The 25535-nt window shown below is 42.7% G+C and overlaps 1 protein-coding gene across 2 annotated transcripts; it reads left to right on the top strand.

Moving 5' to 3' along the window:
* Positions 1-50: 50 nt before the first annotated feature.
* On the top strand, positions 51-23779 carry LOC133849223 (histone lysine acetyltransferase CREBBP). 2 transcript variants are annotated; one of them, XM_062285140.1, is made up of 14 exons: positions 51-198; positions 1957-3598; positions 4094-4660; positions 4782-5153; positions 6103-10464; positions 10526-10815; positions 10918-11075; positions 12722-12802; positions 12895-13843; positions 13917-14147; positions 14210-14440; positions 14517-14914; positions 16282-17932; positions 19044-23779. In XM_062285140.1, the coding sequence occupies exons 2-14, from the start codon at positions 3544-3546 to the stop codon at positions 19950-19952; spliced, it is 10254 nt and encodes a 3417-aa protein (XP_062141124.1). In that variant the 5' UTR covers positions 51-198; positions 1957-3543; the 3' UTR covers positions 19953-23779. The 2 variants fall into 2 exon arrangements, with proteins under 2 accessions (XP_062141124.1, XP_062141123.1); XM_062285139.1 differs by having other exon boundaries at positions 12692-12802.
* Positions 23780-25535: the final 1756 nt, after the last annotated feature.

The raw sequence follows: 25535 nt of genomic DNA, 5'->3' as shown, positions 1-25535 counted from the left end.
CGTCGTCTGGCACTAATACACAACACAGAGTCGCGGTCGTTTCAGCTTCAGTCTTTCTTTCTAGTTCTGTTGCTACTCGTTCGCGAAATCAGTTGACTTTCTGCTGCAACACAAGCGGACTGAAAATTTTTGTTTTAGTGTTGCAAAAATTTTTTTTATAAATTATCTAAAATAACAAAAAAATGTGAAAAATATATGGTAAAAATGCGAAATTTTAGAAAAATACAACAAATAATACAAAATTGAGTGCGCTGTAAAATAATTTTTTTTTATTAAACAAAACAAGTGCGGAAATTGTACGAATTTTTTTTATAATTTTCTACACAATTTTATCGAATTTCGTATTTTGTGCAAAAAATTTACAAATTTTTGTAGCGCTGTCAAAAATATTAAATACGCGTTCAACACAAAAATTTCTGCAATAGAAAACTTTGATACGACGATGAAGAAAACGGACGAGCAGCGCCACAAAAAAAAAAGGAATATATTTTCTGCCGTCTGTTTTTCTTTCTTTTTTCAATGCTGCTCGCACTCGTTGTCAGTTGCCTGTGCTGTGTGTATGCGCACACCAGTGTGAAAATACCAATACCAAAGTAAACCGACGTTTATTATGTGCGCTCTCTCTCTCTCTCTGTCTCTCTACTCACTGTATACTCGCTGACATTATTGTCTCGCTACATTTTGCTGCTACGTGTGTGTGTGTGTGTGTGTGTGCGCGGACGGCGCGTCTCAAGCGAGACGGAGAATAAACGTTTACGAATATGTGTGCGTGTGTGTGTTGCTATATATGTACATGTGCACTGGGCGCGCGCCTATTGTATCGAAGTGTGCTTTTTTTTTTGTCTGCGTATGCGTGTGTGTGTGTGTGTGAGTGAGTGAGTGATAGTGTGTATGTATTGCGATGTACTCGCCAGCCGACAAGCACAAGCAAGCATTCGTAGCGGCGGCAGCGACGTTTCGCTTATAAGCGAAAAAGCTTTCGAAAAGCTTCAGCTGCACGTCGTCTGCTAGTGTATGTGCATGTGTGTGTGTGCTTTACTGTGCTGTGCTGTGCTGTGCTATGCTCTGCTCTTTGCTGTGTGTTTACTCGTCACTCGCACTCGCACTCGTCTCTTGAAAACAACCGCCACTGTTCCAACATATGCGTGTGATGTGATGGAGCCGCCTTTTGAGATGCGGAAGCAAAAAAATAAATAGAAATTTTTTATAGATATATTTTTTTCTTTTGATTTTTTCTGTAAATGATAGATAATGAAATGAATGCAAAGCATAAATCAAGTATTTATTTTTCCCCAATAATTTGGGGCATTGTTTACAAAAAATTGCGCGCGATTTAAAAAGTGGCGCACTTGGCGCACGCTGCTCTGGCACATTTTGTGTTGCGTGCGTGTTGGCCAAGTAAAAGTGCACACACACACACACAAACACACACATGCATATAAAATCATGACACATAGAGAGTGAAACACGTAGACGAATGCGAGGCGAATACGAATATACGAAGCACAAGCACAAACAGCACAGAAGAGCTCAGCTCGCGCGTTCAGCGAGTTGGCGAATACTACGAGAGCAACACACACAACACATGCACACACACAGACACAGCCATGTAGTGAGAAAATAGCAGCGAGTTGTATTCAGTCGGTCGGTTGGTCGCGGTCAGCAGGCGGCTAAGACAGCAGCAGAGCGGCTGAGGCAGTGAAACAACAGCCGCACCGCACCGCATGCGGATAAAATACGAAAAATCAAATCAAAAACAAAAAATAATGAAACGCATTTTGCAATATGTTGTTGTTTAAAAATATATATTTGTATTTCAATTTCAATTTGATGTTCAGTTAAAAAGTTATGTGCGTGCAAAATTATAAATCGCGCGATGCTGCGAATTCGAATTCGAATGTGATGCGTTGTGTTGTTCTAATTTTTTTTTTCTGTTGTTGTGTTATGTTTTTACAGTTATGTGCGATGTTCAATACAAAGCGAATGTAAACAAGACGACAGAAGCAGCAGCAGCAACAACAACAACCGAGCAGCAACATCAACAAAAATAAAAGACATTTTCAACATGTGAATGCGCTTTACAAGAATAACAGCAAGAAGAAGAGGAAGAACAACAACAAGAACAGCAAGAACTAACTGTAAACCAAAACGAATATGAACAGAAATTGAAAGTGGACAAAAATGCAAAAATAATTCAAAAATGTTGCGGCAACAACGGCAATAACAAATCATTATCAACAACAACAAGAACTGCGACGACAGCAGCAAATGCAACAATTTCAAATTTGCGCGCATTTGTTGCTAGGGAAACAAGAGCTACAAAATCAGCGGCAGTGTCTTCTTCTTCTTTTCGGGTGTCCATCATTCAATTGCACTGACAACAGAGCAGCAACAACAACAGGAACAACAAGAAATTTACAAAAAATCCTAGCCAAGGCCGATTTAACAAAATTCGGCCAATTTGGTGGATTTTGTAGATTTTAAACACAAAATGCACTCGTCCGCATGCTGCTGTAAGACAAACAACAACAATCACTACAACAACAACAAGAACAGCAACAGCAGCAGCAGCAACAACATTAACGAGCAGCAGGAAGAAGAAGAGCAGCAGCAGCAGCAGGAGAAATATCCAAGGCGGGAACTGGAAGTGGAACTGTTGGAAAGTGCATGGGACGCCAGCAGAAGTGGAAGCAGCAACAGGAACAGCAACAACAACAACGATCTCAACGGCGAACCAACGGAGGAGGAGGAATCAGCGAGGACGTGCTCAGCTGGAGCGCTCGCGGACGTCGCGGTGACGATAACGCTGACGACGCTGACGTCGTCGACTTCGTCGCAGCGGCAGACGGCAGCAGCAGCAGCAGCAACATCAACAAAAGCAAAAGGAGTAACAATAACAAAGGAGTTACGTTTGTCAACAACTCCCGCAACAACAACAACAACAACAACATTAGTAGAACAATTTAACAAGCCAGTGTGGATCAAGAACATTTGAAGCTGCAGCACTTAAGGATAACGTATATATAGAGAGAGGATATACAAGCGATTTTATATATAGTTATATATATATATGCATATGAGTATGTATATGTATAAATAAGTGTATGTATATATATATATGTATATGTACAACATATGTGTGTGTATATATATGTATATGTATGTATATATATATCCCCATATATATGTATGTATGTATGCATGGACATATGTATGTGTGCATGTACAAAGGAGCTACGATATCCGTGCGAAAACTGTCAATCAAGAAACATATTTATTGTTCATACTCCTCGTCAAACTCAACTCACAACTCAAGAATTTGTCGTCGTCGATCCGAGTTTTGTTTTCTGTCACATTTTTTTTTTTACGGTCTTGCAAAAAAACAAATCAACAAACAAAAAGAAAACAAGCAATCGCTATCATCGCAGGCAACAACAACAACAACAACAGCAACCACTCCAACAACAACAACAAGAACAGAAAAACTTTATATATATTTTCTAAGACGCGTTTTGCTGCCAAGGCAAGCAACAAAATCTATATATGATGGCCGATCACTTGGACGAACCACCTCAGAAGCGGGTCAAAATGGATACAAGTAAGTAATCCTTTCTTTCTTCGATAACCTTTTGTTGAAGTCCATGCTACACACACAAACTGTGTCTCCACTTACACTCAAATGCTAAATATTTCGATTCCGGAATTTTGATGTCCTCCTCAACTATGTTGTGTCAAAATTAAAACTGTGACAGAGTGATTTAGCCAGCACAAAGAATATATATAGAAGACATCCAATTAGCTTTATTGACTAATATGTCAAATGTAGAGTCACTTTGATGAGTGAGGTGCACAACCGATAACTAATTCTTATTGATATCGAAACCGATTAACATGAGAAACTATGCAACCGATAACTAATTCTTATTAATATCGAAACCGATTAACTTGAGAAACTATGCAATCGAGGACTTATTCTTATAAATATCGAAACCGATTAACATGAGAAACTATGTAAACGATAACTTATATCGAAATACTAGACAAAAATACCAAATTGTACTCACCTTTTCTTTTCTTTTACCGTTTCGTTTAGCGGATCTATTCTTTTTGGAAGAAAATCTACCCGATGAGCTGGTTTCCTCCAACAGCGGCTGGCCAGATCAGCTAAACACCGGCGGCGGCGGAGTTGGCGGCGTTGTCACAACGACAGCAGCCAACGCAGGCGGCGCTGGCGGACCAAATAAAACACCTGCCCAGGGACCCGGCCCGGGACCGGGTGGCCCAGGAGGTGGTGGCGTTGTGGTGCCACCGCAAATGAATGGTGCCGGCAGCGGCAATGGCGGTGGTGATGACGGCAGTGGCGGCAACGGCGGTGGCGGTGGCCCAGCTGGCAATCAACTGCGTCAAATGCAACATCATCAGCACTTGCAGCATCTGCTACAGCAGCAGCAGCAACAACAGCAGCAGCAGGGCAATAAGGGAGCCGGCGGCGGTGGCGGTGGCATGGTTGTGCCCAGCATGAATCAATTGGGCAGCAAATCGCCCAACCTGCAATCGCCAAACACGGCCGGCATTCAGGTGCCAACACAAATGGGCATGGTCAACTCGATGCCAATGTCCATCTCGAATAATGGGAACAATGGCATGAATGCCATACCGGGTAAGTCTTCCTTTCGGAACCCGAACCTCAAGTTCATATTTCATTTGTTCCTCAAGCTGATGACAAACTTGACAACATTTCCCTTTCTCTCTCTCTCTCTCGGTTGCAATCGTTTTTACAGGCATGAACACCATCTCACAAGGCAATCTTGGCAACATGGTGCTCACGAACAGCGGCGGCATGGGCGGATTGAGTGGTGCCGGTGGCATGGTCAACACATTGAAGCAACCAAACGCGGCATCCATGATGAACGCCGTGCCCGGTGCGGTGGGTGTGGGTGTCGGTTCCGTCACCGGTTCAGTGCCTAATCAACAGGGAATGCATATGCAGAACGGTCCGATGATGGGTCGCATGGTCGGACAACAGCATATGCTGCGTGGTCCCCATTTAATGGGCGCCGGTGCCGGTGGCAACGGTCCTGGCGGCAACGGACCCGGCGGTGTTGTTGGCGCCAGCGGTGGTCCCCGCATGCAAAGTCCAAATATGCAGCTAGGTGCGTATCTTTTCTTCTTCCTTCTTCTGTCACATTTATGTATGAAAAATCTAAAGATCTATATAAAACGAACACTATGCCCATTGATTTTGTGAGTCAAAATAGCTATGATGTTCTATTCTCCTGTTGTATTTAAAGCCAAATAATAAGTTGGTATATTACTACCACAAAATACTAAAACAATTGAGAGGAGCACCGATAATAAGTTGGTATATAACAACCACAAAACACTAGGAAGGAAATTCCTTCGTATCGAGAGACTACAAATTGTGCATTGTCAAAAAATGAGTAATTTGTAAATGACTATGATAATCCAGACAGAGTACATTTGGTATATTAATGCCATAAAATAATAAATTTCCAAGTTTTAAATTTCAAATCGAAAAACAAACAAGAGAAGTGAGTTTAGATTTGATTTTACTAAATTTGACAGTCAAATAATTAGTGAATTTAGAAACCACAATGATAAACGAGATGCTACCGAACAGTATATATAATTAGCTGTAAACAATTGGTATATTAATGCCACAAAATACTAAATTTGCTAGTATCGAATGTCAAATTAATAATCAAGCAAAAGAATTGACAGAATTGATTTTACTGAATTTTTTGGCAGTCAAAGAATTAGTTAATTTAGAAACCACAATGATAAACTAGATGCTACCGAAGAGTATATTCAATTGGTATATTAATGCCACAAAATACTAAATTTCCCAGTTTCAAATGTCAAATCGAAAAATAAACGAAAGAAAAAGTGAGATCCCAAAATGAAAGAGTTTTAGTTTGTTGAATAACGAGCATATTTCAAAATCACAATGATCACAAGAATAAATATATATTAGTATATTACTACCACAAAATACTGAAATACTGAAATACTACCAAAATGGGGTTTCCACTGTCAATTTGTACTCACTGTGTGTTCTATTTCAATAACGTTTTGTTAAAGGCCAACTAAATAACATGCCTTTCGGAGTTGGCAACTACGGAGCGCCCGGCGGCAACAATGCACAACAGCAGCAACAGCTGTTGACCCAGCAGATGGCCCAACGTGGCGGAGGCGGCGCCGTTGTGGCGCCCAACATGAGTGCGAGCATGCCACCGCAGGGCAATCGACCCATTGGCACCGTCGTGCCCATGTCCAGCTTGGGTGCGGATGGAACGCCAACTGGAGCGCCTGGTGGCCTGCAACAGCAACAGTTGGCGGCAGCGAATGCACAAATGAATCCCCAACAGCAACAGCCCGGTGGATTAGGACCACGTGCACCGCAGCCTCAGCTCTTGGGTCATCCCCAGCAACAGCAGCAACAGCAGCAGCAACAGCAACAACAACAGCAGCAACAACAGCAGCAGCAGCAGCAACAAGGGCAGCAACAGCCGGGCACATCTCAGCAGCAGGGCGTTCCACCGGGAGGAGTACCAAACGCATTGGGCGGCGGAGGCGGCGGGGGTGCTGCCTCGGCGCCAAGCATGTCCGATGAGCGCAAGAAGCAGATACAGCAGCAGCTGATGTTGCTGCTGCACGCACACAAGTGCAACCGACGCGAGAACCTCAATCCGAATCGCGAAGTCTGCAGCGTCAACTATTGCAAGGCAATGAAAGCTGTCCTCGCTCACATGGCCACATGCAAGCAGAGCAAGGACTGCAGCATGCAACATTGCACCTCATCGCGTCAAATACTGTTGCACTACAAATCGTGCACACGCACCGATTGCATCATCTGTCTACCGTTCCGCCAGAATCATTCGCTGTTCCAGAATGCGAGTGCTGGCACCCCAACCGGAGCGGCTGGCTCGACGCCGCTCCAACAGCAGCAGCAGCAGCAGCAGCAGCAACAACAGCAGCAGCAGCAACAACAAGGACAACAGCAGCAGCAGGTGCAGCAAAATCCGTCCGGTGTTGGCGGCGTTGGTGTCGTCGATGGCAAACCTGTGCCACAGAACGCTGGCGGTGCACAGAACACGGCAATTGTGTTGCCACAGCAACAACAACAGCAGCAGCAGCAACAGTCCGCTGCTGGTGGTGCTGGGAATGTGGCCAAGAGCAATGCGGATATGGCACAGCAATTGGGTCAGCAGCAGCAGCAACATCAGCAGCAGCAACAACAGTTGCAGCAACAGGAACTGCGTCGCTTTGAGGGCGTTGGTCCCACGGTGCCGGCTGGAATGCTTGGAGTGCCAGCTGGCATCCGAATGCCAGGCGGCGGACCAGCGGTGCGTGTGTTTGGCGGCGGCGGACCCGGCGGACCGATGCCAGCCGGACAGCAGAATGTGTTGCCGGTGGCGAACGAAGTGAACAGTCTGCAGCAGCAACAGCAGCAGCAACAGGCCACTCAACAGGCTGGACAACAGATGATGCTGCAGGGATGCAACACAGTTGCGCCCGGTGGACGCAGACGCGCCATTCCCAACATGGTTGAGCAGCAAGCGAATGCGCAACAGCAGCAGCAGCAACAACAATTGGGTAACATTCCAGCGCCACTGTCGGTCAATGTTGGTGGCTTCAATTCCAATGCCAATTTCGTTGGCGGCGGCAACAATGACAAACAACAACAGCAACAGCAGCAGCAACAACAACAACAACAACTGGTTGGTCAAGCCGATCAGCTGGCAAAGATTAAGTTGCTGCAGGCGCAAGCGCAAGCAGCGGCAGCCCATGGCAATGCCGTCTCAGGTGGTGGAGCACCACCCGGCGGCGGTGGCGGTGTTGGTGGTGGAGCGGGTGGCAACAATGCCGGCGGCCCAGCTGGCAGTGTCCTGATGCCGGCCGACACAACGGGTGCCACGTCCGTCTCGAGTGTGACGGGCGGCGGCAGCAACGCTGGAAGCGGAGGCGGTAGTACAGCTGGTGGCGCGGGAGGCGGCGGTGGTGGAGCGGGTGGTCCGGCTGGGGACAATGAGAAAGACTGGCGAGAATCGGTGACGGCAGATCTGCGCAATCATTTGGTCCACAAACTGGTGCAGGCCATCTTCCCCACCTCGGATCCGACGACGATGCAGGACAAGCGGATGCACAATCTCGTCTCGTACGCTGAGAAGGTCGAGAAGGATATGTACGAGATGGCCAAGTCACGATCCGAGTACTATCACCTGTTGGCCGAGAAGATCTATAAAATCCAAAAGGAGCTCGAGGAGAAACGTCTCAAGCGCAAGGAGCAGCATCAACAGCAGATGCTGCAGATGCAACAGGGCGGCGGCGGCGGCGGTGGTGGAGGCGGTGGCGGTGGACCAAATGGACCCAGTGGCAATGTGAATGTTGTCAATGCCACCTCACTGCCCAACAATCCACTCCAGCAGCAGCAGCCACTTCAAGGCGGCGGCGTTCGTCCCATTATCAGTCCGATTGGACCAACTGGCATGCTACAGCAACAGCAGCAGCAGCAGCAGCAACAACAACAGCAGCAACAGTTGCGTCCACAGGCACCGGGCATGGGCAACTGTTCGAATCAGCAATCCAATATGGTTGCTGTGACCGCAAGCATGCGCAGCCATTCGCCCGGCGGCAATATGCTGGCGATACAGCAGCAACAGCAGCAACGCATGCAGTTCCCGCAACAGCAGCAACAGCAGCCACAGCCTGGCCAACAGGGCATGCTCGTTGGACCGCCCGGACCCAGTCCCGGTGGCAACATGGTTGCTAATCCGGTGTTGTCGCCATTCAATGCGCAGCAGAACATGCAAACGGCGGCCGGCGGTGTGCTGACCAGTCCGGTGCCCAGTCAGCAGCAACAGTTCATCAATGCGAACGGCGGCAGCGGAGCGCAGAATCAGCAGCAACTGAGCGAGATAATGAAGCAACGATTGCTGCATCAACAGCAACAGAATGCGGCAGCAGCAATGCTGATGCCCCAATCGCCCTTCAACAGCAATGCATCGTCAGTTCCCAATCAACAGCAGCAGCAGCAGCAGCAACAACAAACGAATGCGTTTAGCTCGCCAATGCAACAGAAGACACAGCAACAATCGGCGGTGAATGTGCTCAACAATATGCCGCCGACACCAACCAGTTTGGATGCATTAAATGCTGGCGGCGGTGCAGCTGGAGGAGGAGGTCCTGTCAGCGGTGGCGGTGGCGGAGGCGTTGTTGCAGCGCCAAGTCCATCGCCCAGTTTCATGTCGAATGGACCAATCGGCACGCCTTCGAACAACAATCCGCCATCGGTTAGCAGCAGCCTGATGCATCCGCTGAGCAATCGAGCCACGACACCGCCTTACATCGCCGGCTCTCCAGTGCCGCCAGCTGTGGCCAGCAGCAGCACACCGACAGCGTCTGGTGCAGCATCGGGAGGTGCTGGAGCAGCGGCGACGGCGGCGGCGGCAACATCGGCCAGCAACAACAGCAGCAACAGTAGCAGCAGCAGCAGCAGTACGACTAGCAGCAGCAGCAACAGCAGCAGCACGGCAGCGGCGGCAATCACAACAATGACCACAACGGCAGTGACAACGCCGCTCAGCTGTGCCTCATCCTCGGTAGCAACACCCACATCCACATCGATTGCATCCAGTGGCAATGGCAGCGGTGGCGGCGGCAATGGCAATGGCAACGGCAACAGCAACTCAACGCCATCCGCCAGCAGCACGTTGCTGTTGATGGCACGCAGCAGTGGCAGTGGCAGCGGCAGCGGTAGCAACAACAGCAACAGCGAGAACAGCAGCAGCAGCAGCACGACAACAACAACGACGGCAACGACAGCAGCCACAGCAGCAGCAGCAGCACCTCCGCCCAGTCGCATGATGATGAGCACCTCGAGCAGTTTGTCATCACAGATGGCGGCACTGGAGGCCGCAGCGCGTGACAATGACAACGATACGCCATCGCCATCGCCCGGTGCAGGCAATGATAATACGAATGGCAGCAATGGCGGCGGTGGGATGTCGTCGAAGGGTAAACTGGACTCGATCAAGCAGGAGGATGAGATCAAGAAGGAGTTCATGGACGACAGTTGTGGCGGCAACGGCGATAGCTCGCAAATGGATTGCTCCACCGGTGGCAAGGGCAAGAATGTGAATAACGATGGCACCAACATGCTTAAGATGGACATCAAGTCCGAGGACGGCGAGGATGGTGATGTCAAGATCAAAACCGAACCGATGGATGTCGATGAATCGGGCGCCGGACGTGGCGGCAGCGGTGTCGCCCATGGGCCCGATGGTGCTCCAATTGTCGATGGCAGTGGCAAGGATGATATGAATGGTGCCATCTATGTGAATGCTGCGGGCAGTGCGACGGACATCAAGATCAAATCGGAGACGAAGCCACTTGTGCCCGAGCCACTTGCACCCAATGCTGGTGACAAGAAGAAGAAATGCCGTAAGTTGTTCTTCAATCTTTAATCGATATGATAATAAAAAAGTTTTCTAATCATTTGCAGAATTCAATCCAGAGGAGTTGCGCTCAGCGCTGTTGCCAACGCTGGACAAACTGTATCGCCAGGAGCCGGAGTCAGGGCCTTTTCGTTACCCAGTCGATCCACAAGCGTTGGGCATACCCGATTACGTTGATATTGTGAAGAAGCCCATGGATCTGGGCACCATACGAAACAACATTCTCACTGGCAAGTACAGTGATCCCTGGGAATACGTCGACGATGTGTGGCTAATGTTCGACAATGCCTGGCTATACAATCGCAAAACATCGCGAGTCTATCGCTACTGCACCAAGGTGAGTTTCATCATCCGTTATCATCCGTCACCGTCATTAAATATATACTGATCTCGAATTGAATTCATTCATTTCATTCATTTTCTTTACTTTCACCTTTAGCTATCGGAGGTGTTTGAGGCTGAGATCGATCCCGTTATGCAGGCGCTGGGATATTGCTGTGGTCGCAAGTACACATTCAATCCCCAAGTGTTGTGCTGCTACGGCAAACAACTGTGCACGATTCCACGCGACGCCAAGTATTACAGCTATCAAAATAGGTGAGTTGTTGCGACTCTCGTCATGCAATACGTACTACTTCATGCAATACATCCTTTTTTTAAGTGTACCCAACACTTGTATACTACTTACTATATACTGTATATACTATGTATTTATACTACTATATACTGAATATACTATATGTGTATAGATATATACCACTATATACTAAACATACTGCATATTCTATGTATTTATATGTATACTACTAAATACAGTATTTATAGTATAGATAGTAGTATACTACTATATACTGAATATGCTATCGATATATACCACTATATACTGCATATACTATGTATTTATACTAGTATATACTGTATATACTATATATTTATAATACTATATACAGTATAGTATAAATAGTAGTATACATTGTAAAGTAGTATATGAGTATAGTATATACGGTATATAGTAGTATTTATATTTAGGTTATACAGTATGTATATGTATGATACATTTATACTACTAAGTGCTTTATAGACTATAAATGCATACTAGTATATACTGAATATATTCTATAGCAGTATATAACTACTATGTACTATATATACTATTGATATATCATACTGTATACTATATATACTATAGATATATACTACTATATACTGTATATACCATATACATATATAATACTGTATACTATATATATACTCTATAACACTAAACTCCCTTTTGGCGCTTAAGTAAACTTCCAAAAATGTTTCTCAAATCAACTCGTGCTACAGTCGCCATTTGTCCTAGTTCCTTTTGCTTTTTTCTGTTTGTTCGATGTTTGATTAATACTGCGATTACCATAAGGAATATAATTAGGATGCACACTAATGTGAATGTTTGGGGTTTGTCCTTAAGGACATATGTGCAAATGCTATTGTCAGTTGTTTTATAATTTAAATGGATGTCAAGTGTCAATTATTTTCATTTTTTTATGATTTCTTTTTCTTGCTTGCTTGCATACATAAATGAATAACTCTACATCGACTGAACTATCGAAAGTACAAAGAAGAATAGCATAGCTTACATTTGGGTTCAAAATTGCATTTTTAATGATGTGTAGAAATCTCGTTGAAGAAGTATAGTTTATTTCTTTGACATTGTATTGTGAATTATCTCTGACTTCTAAGTATGGTTTACAGAGACTGGGTATAAAACAGCACAGAATTAAGGAACTTTTTTTTTTGAGAATGTTTTAGTTTTCCCTCGCCAAAGCCATTTATTTATTTATGTATTTATTACTGTTCTTGAACATTAATAATAATGACTAACAACATATATTGGAAAACAATAATATCGGAGCTTTTGGATGTATAATAGAATACAATTTTATACATTAGTCGCGTATGTTATTTTGAAATCGAAATATGATGATGAATACATATGAGACAGCAAGAGAGACAGAGATTATTATTTTTTGATTCATTTTGTTTGTTGCTGCTTATATTTTGAATTGAATTTTTATTATTTTGTAAATCGTGTGTTGTGCTTATCGTTAATTGTTCGTTCTATTGTCATCGCCTCCCCCAAAAATAAATCTCATCGTCATCGTCATCGTCTCATCGCAATCGCAATCGCAATCGTAACTTGTTGTTGCCCATGAAAATCACACAACAAACAGTCTAAAGGAATACGGTGTTGCATCAAATAGATACACGTTCTGCCAGAAGTGCTTTAATGACATACAGGGAGACACTGTGACCCTGGGCGATGATCCGCTGCAGTCTCAAACGTAAGTTGAACAAATGAAAAACGAATTCAACATCACAAACTGTTATTATTATTAATTATTATTATGTGTTCACTTCACGTTTTGAAACACAGGCAAATCAAGAAGGACCAATTCAAGGAGATGAAGAACGATCATCTCGAGCTGGAGCCATTTGTTGATTGCCAGGAGTGCGGACGCAAACAGCATCAGATCTGTGTGCTCTGGCTGGATTCGATTTGGCCCGGCGGCTTTGTATGTGATAATTGCCTCAAGAAGAAGAACTCCAAGCGAAAGGAGAACAAATTCAATGCCAAGCGTTTGCCGACCACCAAACTAGGCGTCTACATCGAGACGCGTGTCAACAATTTCCTTAAGAAAAAGGAAGCCGGCGCCGGAGAAGTGCACATCCGTGTCGTCTCATCGTCGGACAAATGCGTTGAGGTGAAGCCGGGCATGCGACGTCGGTTCGTTGAGGGCGGCGAAATGATGCAAGAGTTTCCGTATCGGGCCAAAGCTTTATTCGCCTTCGAGGAGGTCGATGGCGTCGATGTCTGCTTCTTTGGCATGCACGTGCAGGAATACGGATCGGAGTGTCCGGCGCCGAATACGCGACGTGTCTACATTGCCTATCTCGATTCGGTGCACTTCTTTCGACCTCGACAATATCGTACCGCTGTCTATCATGAGATATTGCTCGGCTACATGGACTATGTGAAGCAGCTGGGCTATACGATGGCCCACATTTGGGCGTGTCCGCCGTCTGAGGGCGACGATTACATATTTCACTGCCATCCGACTGATCAGAAAATACCAAAGCCGAAGCGCTTACAGGAATGGTACAAGAAGATGCTCGACAAGGGCATGATTGAGCGTATCATTCAGGACTACAAGGACATACTGAAGCAGGCCATGGAGGATAAGCTTGGTTCCGCCGCCGAATTGCCTTATTTCGAAGGCGATTTTTGGCCCAATGTGCTCGAGGAGAGCATCAAAGAACTCGACCAAGAGGAGGAGGAGAAACGCAAACAAGCTGAAGCCGCCGAAGCAGCTGCTGCTGCCAATGTAAGTACATTTAATTCGACGATTTCTTTATTGTGGATATACATTCGAATCTTCTGTTGCATTATTATTACAGCTCTTTTCCATTGAGGATAACGAGGTGAGTGGCGATGGTAAGAAGAAGGGGCAGAAAAAGGCGAAGAAGTCAAACAAATCGAAGGCAGCTCAGCGTAAGAATAGCAAAAAATCCAATGAGCATCAATCGGGCAATGATTTGTCTGCCAAGATCTATGCAACGATGGAGAAGCACAAGGAAGTGTTCTTTGTCATACGCTTGCACTCGGCACAGTCGGCTGCAAGTCTTGCGGTAAGTTCATTAAACCTGATGCAAATTGAATCATGTATTTAACTCTCCCCTTCCATGCACAGCCTATACAAGATCCCGATCCGCTGTTAACCTGTGATCTGATGGATGGTCGTGATGCGTTCCTCACACTGGCGCGCGACAAGCACTACGAGTTCTCATCGCTGCGACGCGCCCAATTCTCCACGCTGTCCATGTTGTACGAGCTGCACAATCAAGGCCAAGACAAGTTTGTGTACACGTGCAACAACTGCAAGACGGCTGTCGAAACGCGTTATCATTGCACAGTCTGTGATGTAAGTTTTATTCTCCTTTTCCTCTTAGCCACCATTCTTCATCGCTCACTTTTTATACTCTCTCTTTTTCCTTTAGGATTTCGATTTGTGCACCGTGTGCAAGGAGAAGGTTGGCCATCCGCACAAGATGGAGAAACTTGGCTTCGATCTGGATGATGGCTCAGCACCGGCCGATCTCAAGCAAGCCAATCCACAGGAGGCTAGAAAACAATCCATCCAGCGTTGCATTCAATCATTGGTCCATGCGTGCCAGTGTCGCGATGCCAACTGCCGTCTGCCCTCGTGCCAGAAGATGAAGCGCGTTGTCCAACACACGAAGAACTGCAAGCGAAAGACAAATGGCGGTTGCCCCATCTGCAAGCAACTCATCGCTCTCTGCTGCTATCATGCCAAGCATTGTCAGGAGCAAAAGTGTCCAGTACCCTTCTGTCCGAATATCAAGCATAAGCTGAAGCAGCAGCAACTCCAACAAAAGTAAGTACTGAGAGCTAACAATTTATAGTTAAGAGTTACGATTACGAGAGTTTTCCTTTCGCATTATACCCGCTACTCATAGGATTGAAGGCCGAAAAAGTCATCTCCAATTCCTTAAAGTATCTATACTCTTGATCAGCATAAACACCCGAGGCAATAAAGCCTTGTCCGTCCGTCTGTCTGTCTGTCCGTATAAAACATTGAAGCTTACAGACTATAAGAAATAAAAGCTATAATGTTTTTCGACACTTGACACACTAAATCACTAATCAAGATTTGTTCAGATTAGCAAGCGTAATACCAATTACGATCCTATACAAGTTTTTCGAAGTTTTTTAAGAAATACTTTTGTATGGCAAAAAAAAGCCTACTGCAATGGGACTGACGATCTGGTATATTTTGTACCCTATGGTATATTTTAAATATAATTCTAAGTCGATATACCAAGCATAGCATTTGTTCTATTTTAGTATTTTATCGATATGTAAGTTCGGTATCTTTCGAGTAGGTATATTTTGAATGTAGTACAAAACGCATATACCAAAACGTATCCTTTGGTATATTTCAGTATTTTTGGTATATAAATTCGGTATATATATTATGAATATAGTACTATACCGATATGTCAATTATATTTCCGGTACATTTCAGTAATTTTCGGTATAGTTCAGTATTTTTTCGGTACACAAATGCAGTGTATTTTTAGCATGTATATTGAAAATGGAATACTACACATACCGATATACCAAACACAACCTTCGGTATATCTCAGTATTTTTTTCGGTATATAAATTCGGTATATATTCAGTACATATTTTGAATGTAGTACTATTCCGATATGTCAAGTATATTTCCGGTACATTTCTGTATTTTCAGTATATTTCAGTATTTTGTCGGTATATTAATACGGTATATTTTAAGCATGTATGTATATTGAAAATGGAATACTACACGCATACCGATATACCAAACATAATACATTTGGTATATATATTTCAGTATTTTTTCGGCATATAAATTCGGTATATATTCAGCACATATTTTGAATGTAGTACTATACTGATATGTCAAGTATTTCCGGCACATTTTCAGTATTTTTTGTTATATTTTAATATTTTGTCGGTATATTCATACTGTATATTTTAAGCATGTATATTGAAATACTACACACATACCGATATACCAAACATAACCTTTGGTATATGTCAGTATTTTTTCGGTACACAAATTCGGTATATTTGTAGAATATGGCTTTATTAATAATAGGTAGCGGGTATACCACACTCGTCGATCTCACTCGACTGCACTTTATTTAACGCTGTACTTAACCCATCACCTCAAATTCATTCTTTCCTCCCTCCCCCCAGATTACAACAGCAACAATTGCTGCGCAGACGCGTGGCCCTCATGTCCAGAACAGCTGCGCCAGCGGCGCTACCTGGGCCAGCTGTGAGCGGGCCCGTGGTAACAGCCGGTGGCGTCGGAGTCGGCGGCGTCGGCGTTGGAGTGCCAGTGGTTGGGATGTCGGGAGCCGGTGGCCCGGTGGTTACCCAACAGGTGATACCCGGCCAGGCGGCCATAATGCCAGCGAGTGCCGGCGATATGAGTCCATCGACAGTGCCGGTGCCGTCACCGGTCTCGGCTGCGGCTGGGATGGGCGGCATGGCATCGCCGCATCCACCGCATCAGCCGGGCATTGGGATGAAGCCGGGCAGCGGTCACTCGCCGTCGCCGAATGTGCTGCAGGTGGTCAAACAGGTGCAGGAGGAGGCGGCACGGCAGCAGGTGCCGCACAGCTTCGGCAAAGGCGTCCCGATGGCGCCGCCAGTGATGCAACGATCGATGGGCGTCGGTGTCGGAGTCGGCGGCGTCGGTGTTGGTGTCGGGCCCAACCAGGGCCCGATGGGCGGCATGGTCGGCAATGTGGGCGTCAATCAGCTGGCCGGCAATGTCGGCGTGGGCGGACCAGGAGCTGGTGGCCCACTCTCCGGTGGGGCCAACTGCAACAATGTGCTCAACGCCAACAATCTGCTGCCCATGGAGCAGTGGGGCGGCGGCGTTAATGTTGGCGGTGCCGGACAGCAGCGGTATGCGAACAATGCGCCCAACCAGCAGCCGGGCGGCATGCGACAGTCGAACCAACAACTGATGCAGCAGAACCTCCAGCAACAGCAGCAGCAGCAGCAGCAACAACAGCAGATGATGGGCATGCCGCCCAATCAGATGGGTGTTGGCGTTGGCCTCGGTGTCGGTGTTGGCGTCGGCGGCGTTGGTGCCGGTCAAATGCCTGTTCTGGGCGCTGGCGTTGGCATGGGCGGCGGTGGCGGAGGCGGTGGTGCACCGCATGGCATCGGCATGGGTGCGCCCATGGGCGCGGCAGCTGGAGGCGGTGGCGGTGTTCGACCGCCGGGCGCTCAAGGTGGTCCGGTCGGTGCCGGTGGCTCGGGTGGCGGACCGAATATGGTGAATGGACCGCCGCTGAACACACAGACGCTGGCCCAGATCATGCAGAAGATCAAGAACAATCCGACCAACGAGAGCAACCAGCACATACTCAGCATTCTCAAGCAGAATCCACAGATAATGGCGGCCATCATAAAGCAGCGGCAGCAAAGTCAAATCAATGCTGCTGCCGGCGGAGCTGGCGGCGGATCAATTCAGTCCGGCAATGGACCCCAAACGGCGCAACAGCAGCAGCAGCAACAACAGCAGCAGCAACAACAACAGCAGCAGCAGCAACAACAACAGCAACAGCAAGTTATGCAACAGCAGCAAATGCAGCACATGATGAACCAACAGCAGCAACAGGGTCCGGGTCCTGGAGGTCCCGTTGGTCCCGGCCAGCAAATGGGACCCGGCCAGCAGCAACAGCAACAGCAGCAAGTGAACCTGATGCAGGCGACACAACAGCAGCAACAGCAACAGCCGGGGCCACCGCATCAGCGCATGGCGAACATGCAGAATGCAGCGATGATGATTCCAAATCTGCCGCCCGGTGTGACAACGCAAGGCAACATGGTAAGTTCAAGTCGAAAGCACTTTCAATAATGAACCCCCCAATGAACGGAAGCGGCGGCGGAGGCGACGGCAATCTTTAGAGGATTGATTGTAATTCTTGTTTTCTGAGTAGTAGTTTAGCCAAGATGACAAAATCCAAAACAAAACAAAAACAAAATTTTAACGAGTTTATGTTTCTTTCGTTGTTCCTATTGTGTTATGTTTAAACTGTTTTTGACCCCACAATAATAATTCGCATTCATTGATGCCAGTTAGGGACAGTTTAGTTTCAAATAAAAAATTTATGTTAATAAATAGAGTTCGAAACCATATTGCTTTCAAACGTGCTTCTCTCAAAGTTAGTGTTTGATTAAATTGAAACAAATTATAAAAGTGAAAGCTCATTAATATTGTCTCCAGTGTTTGTTACAGCCAAAACAAGATTGCTCCTTTGTATTATGTCAAGACACGAAGAATTCGTTGTTGTTGTTGTGAGAAATGTACCAGAAGTGCATATATATATTTGTCTCCTTCTTTCTAATACGATCAATCTCTCTTAATATCAATTATGCAGTGTTTGTTACAGCCAGAAGAAAAAGATTGCTTTATTCCCTACCTCACTCAAGAAAAGAAGAATTTGTTAACAGTTGGGAGAAATGTACCAGAAGAAGTTTGTTTGTCTCTTTCTTTCTGATACTATCGATCGATTCTTTTATTTAATATGTTGATTGCAAACAAAGTTCGCTCAAAATTTGCAATTGTATTTGATGAAATTTAGAAAATATGATTAAAGTTAATGCCCATTAATGTTACATCCAGTGATTGTTACAGCCAAAAGAAGATTGCTTTATTCCCTACCTCAATCAAGAAAAGAAGAAAGAAGTGTGTTTGTCTCTATCTTTCTGATACGATCGATCTCTCTTAATATCCATTATCCAGTGTTTGTTACAGCCAAAAGAAGAAGATTTAAGTGGAATACCATTCCTCAATCAATCAAGAAAAGAATGATTTGTTCACAGTTGTGAGAAATGTATGAAAATCGAATTGTATATGTATATATTTGTCTCCTTCTTTCCGATGCGATCTCAATCTCTCTTCTCTCTCTCTCTCTCTCTCTCTTTCACACACACAGGGTGCTAACCAAAACTGGAACAAGATGCGCTACATGCCATTGAATCAATACCCACCACCATATCCTCAACGCCAACGCGGTCCACACATCGGTGGCGCTGGCCAACAACAATTTCCGGGCGGCGGGGCAGCTGGCAACTTTAATCCCGGCAATGCCGGACCTGTTGCTGGTGTCCCAGTGTCTGGGGCCAATGTTGGCGGCAGCGGGGGCGGCGGCGTTGCGGGTCCCGGCTCTGAGCAATACTCGTTAGCGAATGCAACGGTGCCCAATATGCTGCAGCAGCAACAGGGCGGCGGCGGCGGGGGCGTCAAGCAGGGATCCCAGCAACAGATGGGCGTGATGCAGCCGGGCATGCAGCAGCAACAGCAACAGCAGCCACTGCAACAGCAGCAGCAACAAATCATGCAGGTTGTGGCTGGCGGCGGTGGCGGCATGCCGAATACGACACCGGGAGGAGGCGGTGGCGTTGGCGGTGGCAACACCGCATCGGTGATGGGTCCACCGACGCCGCATACGCTGCAACAGCAATTGATGCAATCGCAGCAGGCGCGCTCATCGCCACCGATCCGTTCACCGCAACCGACGCCATCGCCACGCTCAGCTCCCTCGCCTCGCGGTCCCTCGGCATCGCCACGTGCCCAGCCGTCGCCTCACCATGTGATGAGCAGCCAATCGCCGGCGCCGCAAGCGCCACACGATCCAATGCACGGTCATGGGATGCACCATCAGTCACCGCTGCCGGGTGTGCCTCAGGATGTGGGCGTTGGCGGTGTCGGTGTCGGAGTCGGTGTCGGAGTTGGAGTTGGCGTCGGTGTTGGCGTCAATGCTGTTGGCAATGTTGTCGGCAATGCTGGCGGCGTGCTGCCCGATGCCTCAGATCAGCTGACCAAGTTTGTGGAGCGGCTTTAGTGCAACAACAACATTGCCGGCGCCGGCAATGACAACAACAACAAACAAAGCAGCAGCAACAGCAGCAGCAACGTTCACTTTCGTTGCAATGGGCAGCCAACAACGGAGCAGCAACATCAACAGCAGCAACCATCGTCGTCGTCGTCAACATCATCATCAGCGTCGTCGAAATCGCCGCATTACTTTTGATTCACGGCGCATTTTCGCATTGAATGTTGCTTCTTCGATTTAGACAGAGAACTTGTCAACAAGAATATTGTGTGTTACAACTTTATAAATAATTTTCTTATGTATAGAATTATGCTTAGGTTCGGCTATCAACTAACTAACTATTATACTACACATACATACATACATATATCGCTTTAGTTCATTTCAATTTCAACTTTTGTGTAGCTTATTTTATTTTATTGTTTTTTTTAAATTTTTTTTAATTGATCCTCTGATTGTGTTATCATCACTTTACATACTTATATATTTACATCATGCAGGAAAGGATTATTTTCACTAGTTTTCATATATAGAACTATATATATATATATACGTATAGAACATATTGTGGCACTTGATAAGTTTAGGAAGGATTTGAACAAAGCTCATACAGCAACTGAAACGATTTTGATTATGATAATTACACCATATTGATTATCACTATTATTTTAAATCATATTTATCAATATTTAGTGCAATCGGTTAGGTCACACACACACACACACACACCAACACAGCATACGGAAATAGCAAGAACTAGAAATATTCAACGTAAAACGTTAAAATTATGGTTTTTCTTTAGAGTACACAACAAGACACAAGTACACAAAAACAAAAACAAAAGAAAGGAAACTTAAAGAGCAATGCTGAAGATGCTGCGAATTAAAAAGAAACAGAAACAAAAACAAAAAAGGAAAAAATTAAGAAAAAAGTCGAGAATAATATTAACTAAACCAAACACAAATTTAAAACAAAAAAAGGGAAAAACTTAGAATACATTATATATATACATATATATATGATAATACTAATAATAATAATAATATTGATAATGATAATGATAGTATCTGGATGTATATACACTCTATTTTATTTGATGCGTCTGTACTGTATGCAATTTTACCTACACGTTTAAAAAATCAAACAAAAAAAACAAAAAACACAAACAAAACAAATTTCAATGATGCAGAGATGGTTTATATAGAGTATATTTATTATTATTTTTAATATTTTTTTGTACCTAACTTTAAGATAAAAAGAAAAAAACAAACAAATATCATTCTAAAAACAAGAGACATGCAAAACGACACAAAATAATAAAACAAAAAAAAATAAATATATATAATGTATTGAGACTATCAAAACTATCAAATGCATATAGACTATATACAATATACGATAAACAAAAAACAAAAAAAAAAGAAAAAAAAAGAAACCCCGCATATGTATGTATAGTGTTTTATGGCTAGCAATTCTTGCGCTAAGTTGTTCGCTATTGTCAGTTTATTATGTGCTCCTTATAGGAGCTTGAATTGGGAACACATTCACACACACCTACACCTACACACACACACACACAAATATTTTTATATGGATATCGAATCACTCACACCAATACAAACAGAAACAGAACACAACATAAGAAAACGCCGGCAGACATACATATATACGCATCTATATACACACGTTTCATATATACGCCAAATATATATGTACTATGTATGTATGCGTGCTTCACAAACAACAACAACATACTATAGACAGAAAATGAGAAAGAACATCGCGATATTGTATAACTCTCCTTTTTTTATAAACTTCCAATTGACATACAACAATAACAAAAGATATTGCCTACACCATAATAAAATAGTGGTAGAAACAAACTACAACAACAACTAGAACACCAACAACAACAACAAGAAACAAGCAACAACCATTTAAGCAATAGTCAAAATAAGAATCATAGAATTTATTGACTAAATCAATCGATAACTAATTCATACAAATTCTTGTTTTTCTTTAAGTTTTAAGTATGTACGTAAAAAAAAAAAGTAAACCCTTTTTTAAACTTATACTACATATATATACATATACATATTTTGTTTGCCAATAACTGTAAATACAAACATTACATAATTTACTTAGTATTTCATTTTGTGATAGCGCTGGAAAGAGAAAAACAAAAACAAAAAGAATCATATTTAAAAAACGTTTTCATTTGTCTCAAAATATCAAGACAAAGTACATAATGTTAATTTTATTGATTATTTCAACTGTAATTAATACGATTGCTATTTATAAACGCATAACACATAACAAAAAAAAAAAAAAGAAGAAAAATGAAGAAAGAAAAGAAAAGAAAATTGTAGCAATAGGGAGCTAAATGTAAGGCTCGCACTATTATTAGGTAATAAGCAGTTAACTTATAGTCGATAATTTTTGATAAGCATCGGATGTAAGCTCATCATTTTTTTTCTATTATGATTATTATAATTACATATAATTACAAAAGTTGCCACCGCCCAAAATTTTGTGTACAGATCGAGAGAAGAGAGTGAAGGAGAAAGAGAAAGAGAAGGAACCGAGAGAAAGGGAGATAGCAAAAGCAAAGGATTAAGAAAGACAACGCGTTCAACATTTTGCAACATAAAATATACATACATACATACACATACATGCATACAAAGTGTATTCACATAGATACCAAATTGTAAAAATGCCTTAAAAATGCGTTAACAGGAGAAAAAGCTATGTTAAATGTAAATGTAAATATACACATACATACATACATACATAGGGTACATATATGTATGTATAATAACATTATATGGAGCTGCACACTTTGTTATGAGGTACTTTGCTACATACTATATACATATACATATATATATATTTGTAGACATATATGATGTATATATAAGTCAAATTCAACAACAACAAGAACGTAGATTGTAAGCATTGAAAAGCATGCACAGTACATACATACATACATTATACATAATACAACAGTTGACGTGTTTTTAAATTGCCCAGTTTGTTATTTAAGCAAAGACTTTTTGTCACTACGAATATCGCGAGACACGCAAAACACGATGAAGGGTCGCAACAACAACAACAACAACATGAAGAATAACAACAACAACTATAACAAGGAGAAATATGGGTCACAAGGCGCTACCGATATTGCCTAAGACTCTTTTTGCACGAATGAAAAACAAGAATAAAATAAAATCAAATATGAAGAAAAAAAAAACAAAAACAAAAACAACAACTAACAATAGAGTATGTCGAGATAGTTGCTACGTTTGCTTCTTTTCTGTTCTGTTTTGTTTTAAGGTCCAGTTGAAAGCAATTGACGAAACGTTTTTAAATCGAGAGTGTGTGTATGATGATGATGATGATAATGATAATGATGAAGAGCGTTTTGAGAAGAAGAAGAATACATTTAAGCTTCGACGCTTCTTTTTAATAACAACTTTTTTTTTCTGTTACTTTGTGTGCGAGAGTGAGCAAACGATAGGACGCGAGAGACAGATAGAGCGAGGGAGAGAGAAAGAGCATATTCCAAAACTATTTGTGATTACAATTATATATGAAAACAGAAAGCAACACAATTAATTATTACGCGAAATAAGAGGTAAAAACCTAGCATGTAAGCCCTAGTTTAGAACGAACACACACACACAACAACAGCTATATACATACCGTACCACATATACATACATATGGATCTGTATGCATGCATATTGAGAGCCGATGAGTAGATCAGTAAACAAATGTAAATTATGAAATGGAAGAAAAAACAAAACAAAAAAGAAAGAAAAAAGAAAAAACAAGTATCATTTATTCTAAAGGCAAGTAGTGGGCATAATGCCCGCATTGCTGACATGTTTATTATTATTATAATTATTATTATTATTATGCATAAAAATGTAGTTTCTTAAAATCATAAATATAATATAAACGAAATAAGCTAAACAAATAACAAAACAACAACAACATAGTTAAGTCAAGTGTAAACCAAGCCTTAGTAAAAACTAGTTCTAATAACAAACAAATGAAAAACAAAAAAACCAACTTACAAATACTAAAAAAGAAAAGAAAACAAAAAACAAAAAAAAAATGAAGCAAAACAAAAATAATCAACACAAAGGTTACGATACGATAACGACTTGTAATATACTGCGAAGTGTATGAAGAAAAAGGAGACAATTTGTTTTCAATGAATTGCTTTGATTATTATTTTCTTTATTGTTTTTCGTGTTTTTTTTTTTTACTTGAATTAATTGTATTTTATATCTTGAAATATATCTATTAAAAAATGATTAAACAGTAACATAAAAAAGAATGAAATAAAAAGAAAAAAAAAAACAAAAAGAAAAAGAAAATAAAATGAAATCACACCCAACAACCACACACTGTAATTAACAAAAAATACTTTGCTTGAAAGTGTAAAATAAATTAATTTAAATAAAATACGGAATTACAAAAATTTACATATATTTCGACGTTTTTACTTAATGGAATGGATTACGGGTAATTACTAATCGGATGCGAATTGACATTCATAGTACTTTGTACTTATGTATGTATGTATGTACTTCAGTCTATCTATGAGTAATTTTCGCTATCTCTTTCACATTCTTTGCTTCTCCTTCTTTTTCGATGTTGCGACATCGAAAATCGTTCGATCCCTAATTATAAAGAATCCATACAATAACTGCACTTTGAATGCTTAAACTTTCGTCAAGTCATAGAGATTATAAAATTAAAGATTAGGGAGTCTATGAGGAGAGTATTCTTGGAATATCTGTATCTGTATTGGTCGAGCCACCGTCAAGTTACATATGTACATATATACATACATATATGTGAGATCACTTTAAAATTTGTATGTGAACCCTTTAATTTATTTGTTTGTTGCTGTATAGCAAGTAATATTTATAATATAAATATATTTAACAATGCAATAATATTGTTTTTCTTTTCGTGAACATAAAAGGATTGAACATTTTTCAAATCAAATCTAAATGAATTATAACTTAAGGTATTATAACTTAATGCCAAGTTACCAACTTGTAGAAAATACAATCTTGAACCATGACAAGATTACGATATTAATTACTATGTATGTACATATGCACATACATGTATATCTCAGAGACTAGGAGGCAGTAAAGATAAACATGTGTGTACATACATACATACATACATACATATGCCATTCAGAAAACAAAGTAAATATGTATGTGAGTTGGCAACGCTTGAAAAGGTTGCCAACCTAATGGATTTAGATCTTATAGCCTCTTTCCACCGCACGGTTTTCTTTGGTTTTCTTTGGTTTTTTCACGTTCAGGCCGAATGTTACGTTCGCCCCATGTAAAATCCCATAAGAAAAAAACGTCGGTTTTTCTACGTTCGCGAGCTACGTAGAAATAGCGAACGCACTTTTTGGGTAATTATGCGATATTTTGATCGATATGACAACCAAAAAGAGCTCACCACTAACAAAACAGCTGACATTTAAGTGCGCCAAGGTATGAAAATAGAAAAATAAAAATTTTATTTTGCTTTTTAAAGCAAATTTTTTAT

This window comes from Drosophila sulfurigaster, chromosome X (assembly GCF_023558435.1).
Source record: "Drosophila sulfurigaster albostrigata strain 15112-1811.04 chromosome X, ASM2355843v2, whole genome shotgun sequence".
Lineage (NCBI taxonomy): Eukaryota > Metazoa > Arthropoda > Insecta > Diptera > Drosophilidae > Drosophila > Drosophila sulfurigaster.
This window is presented reverse-complemented; position numbering and strand designations above follow the sequence as displayed.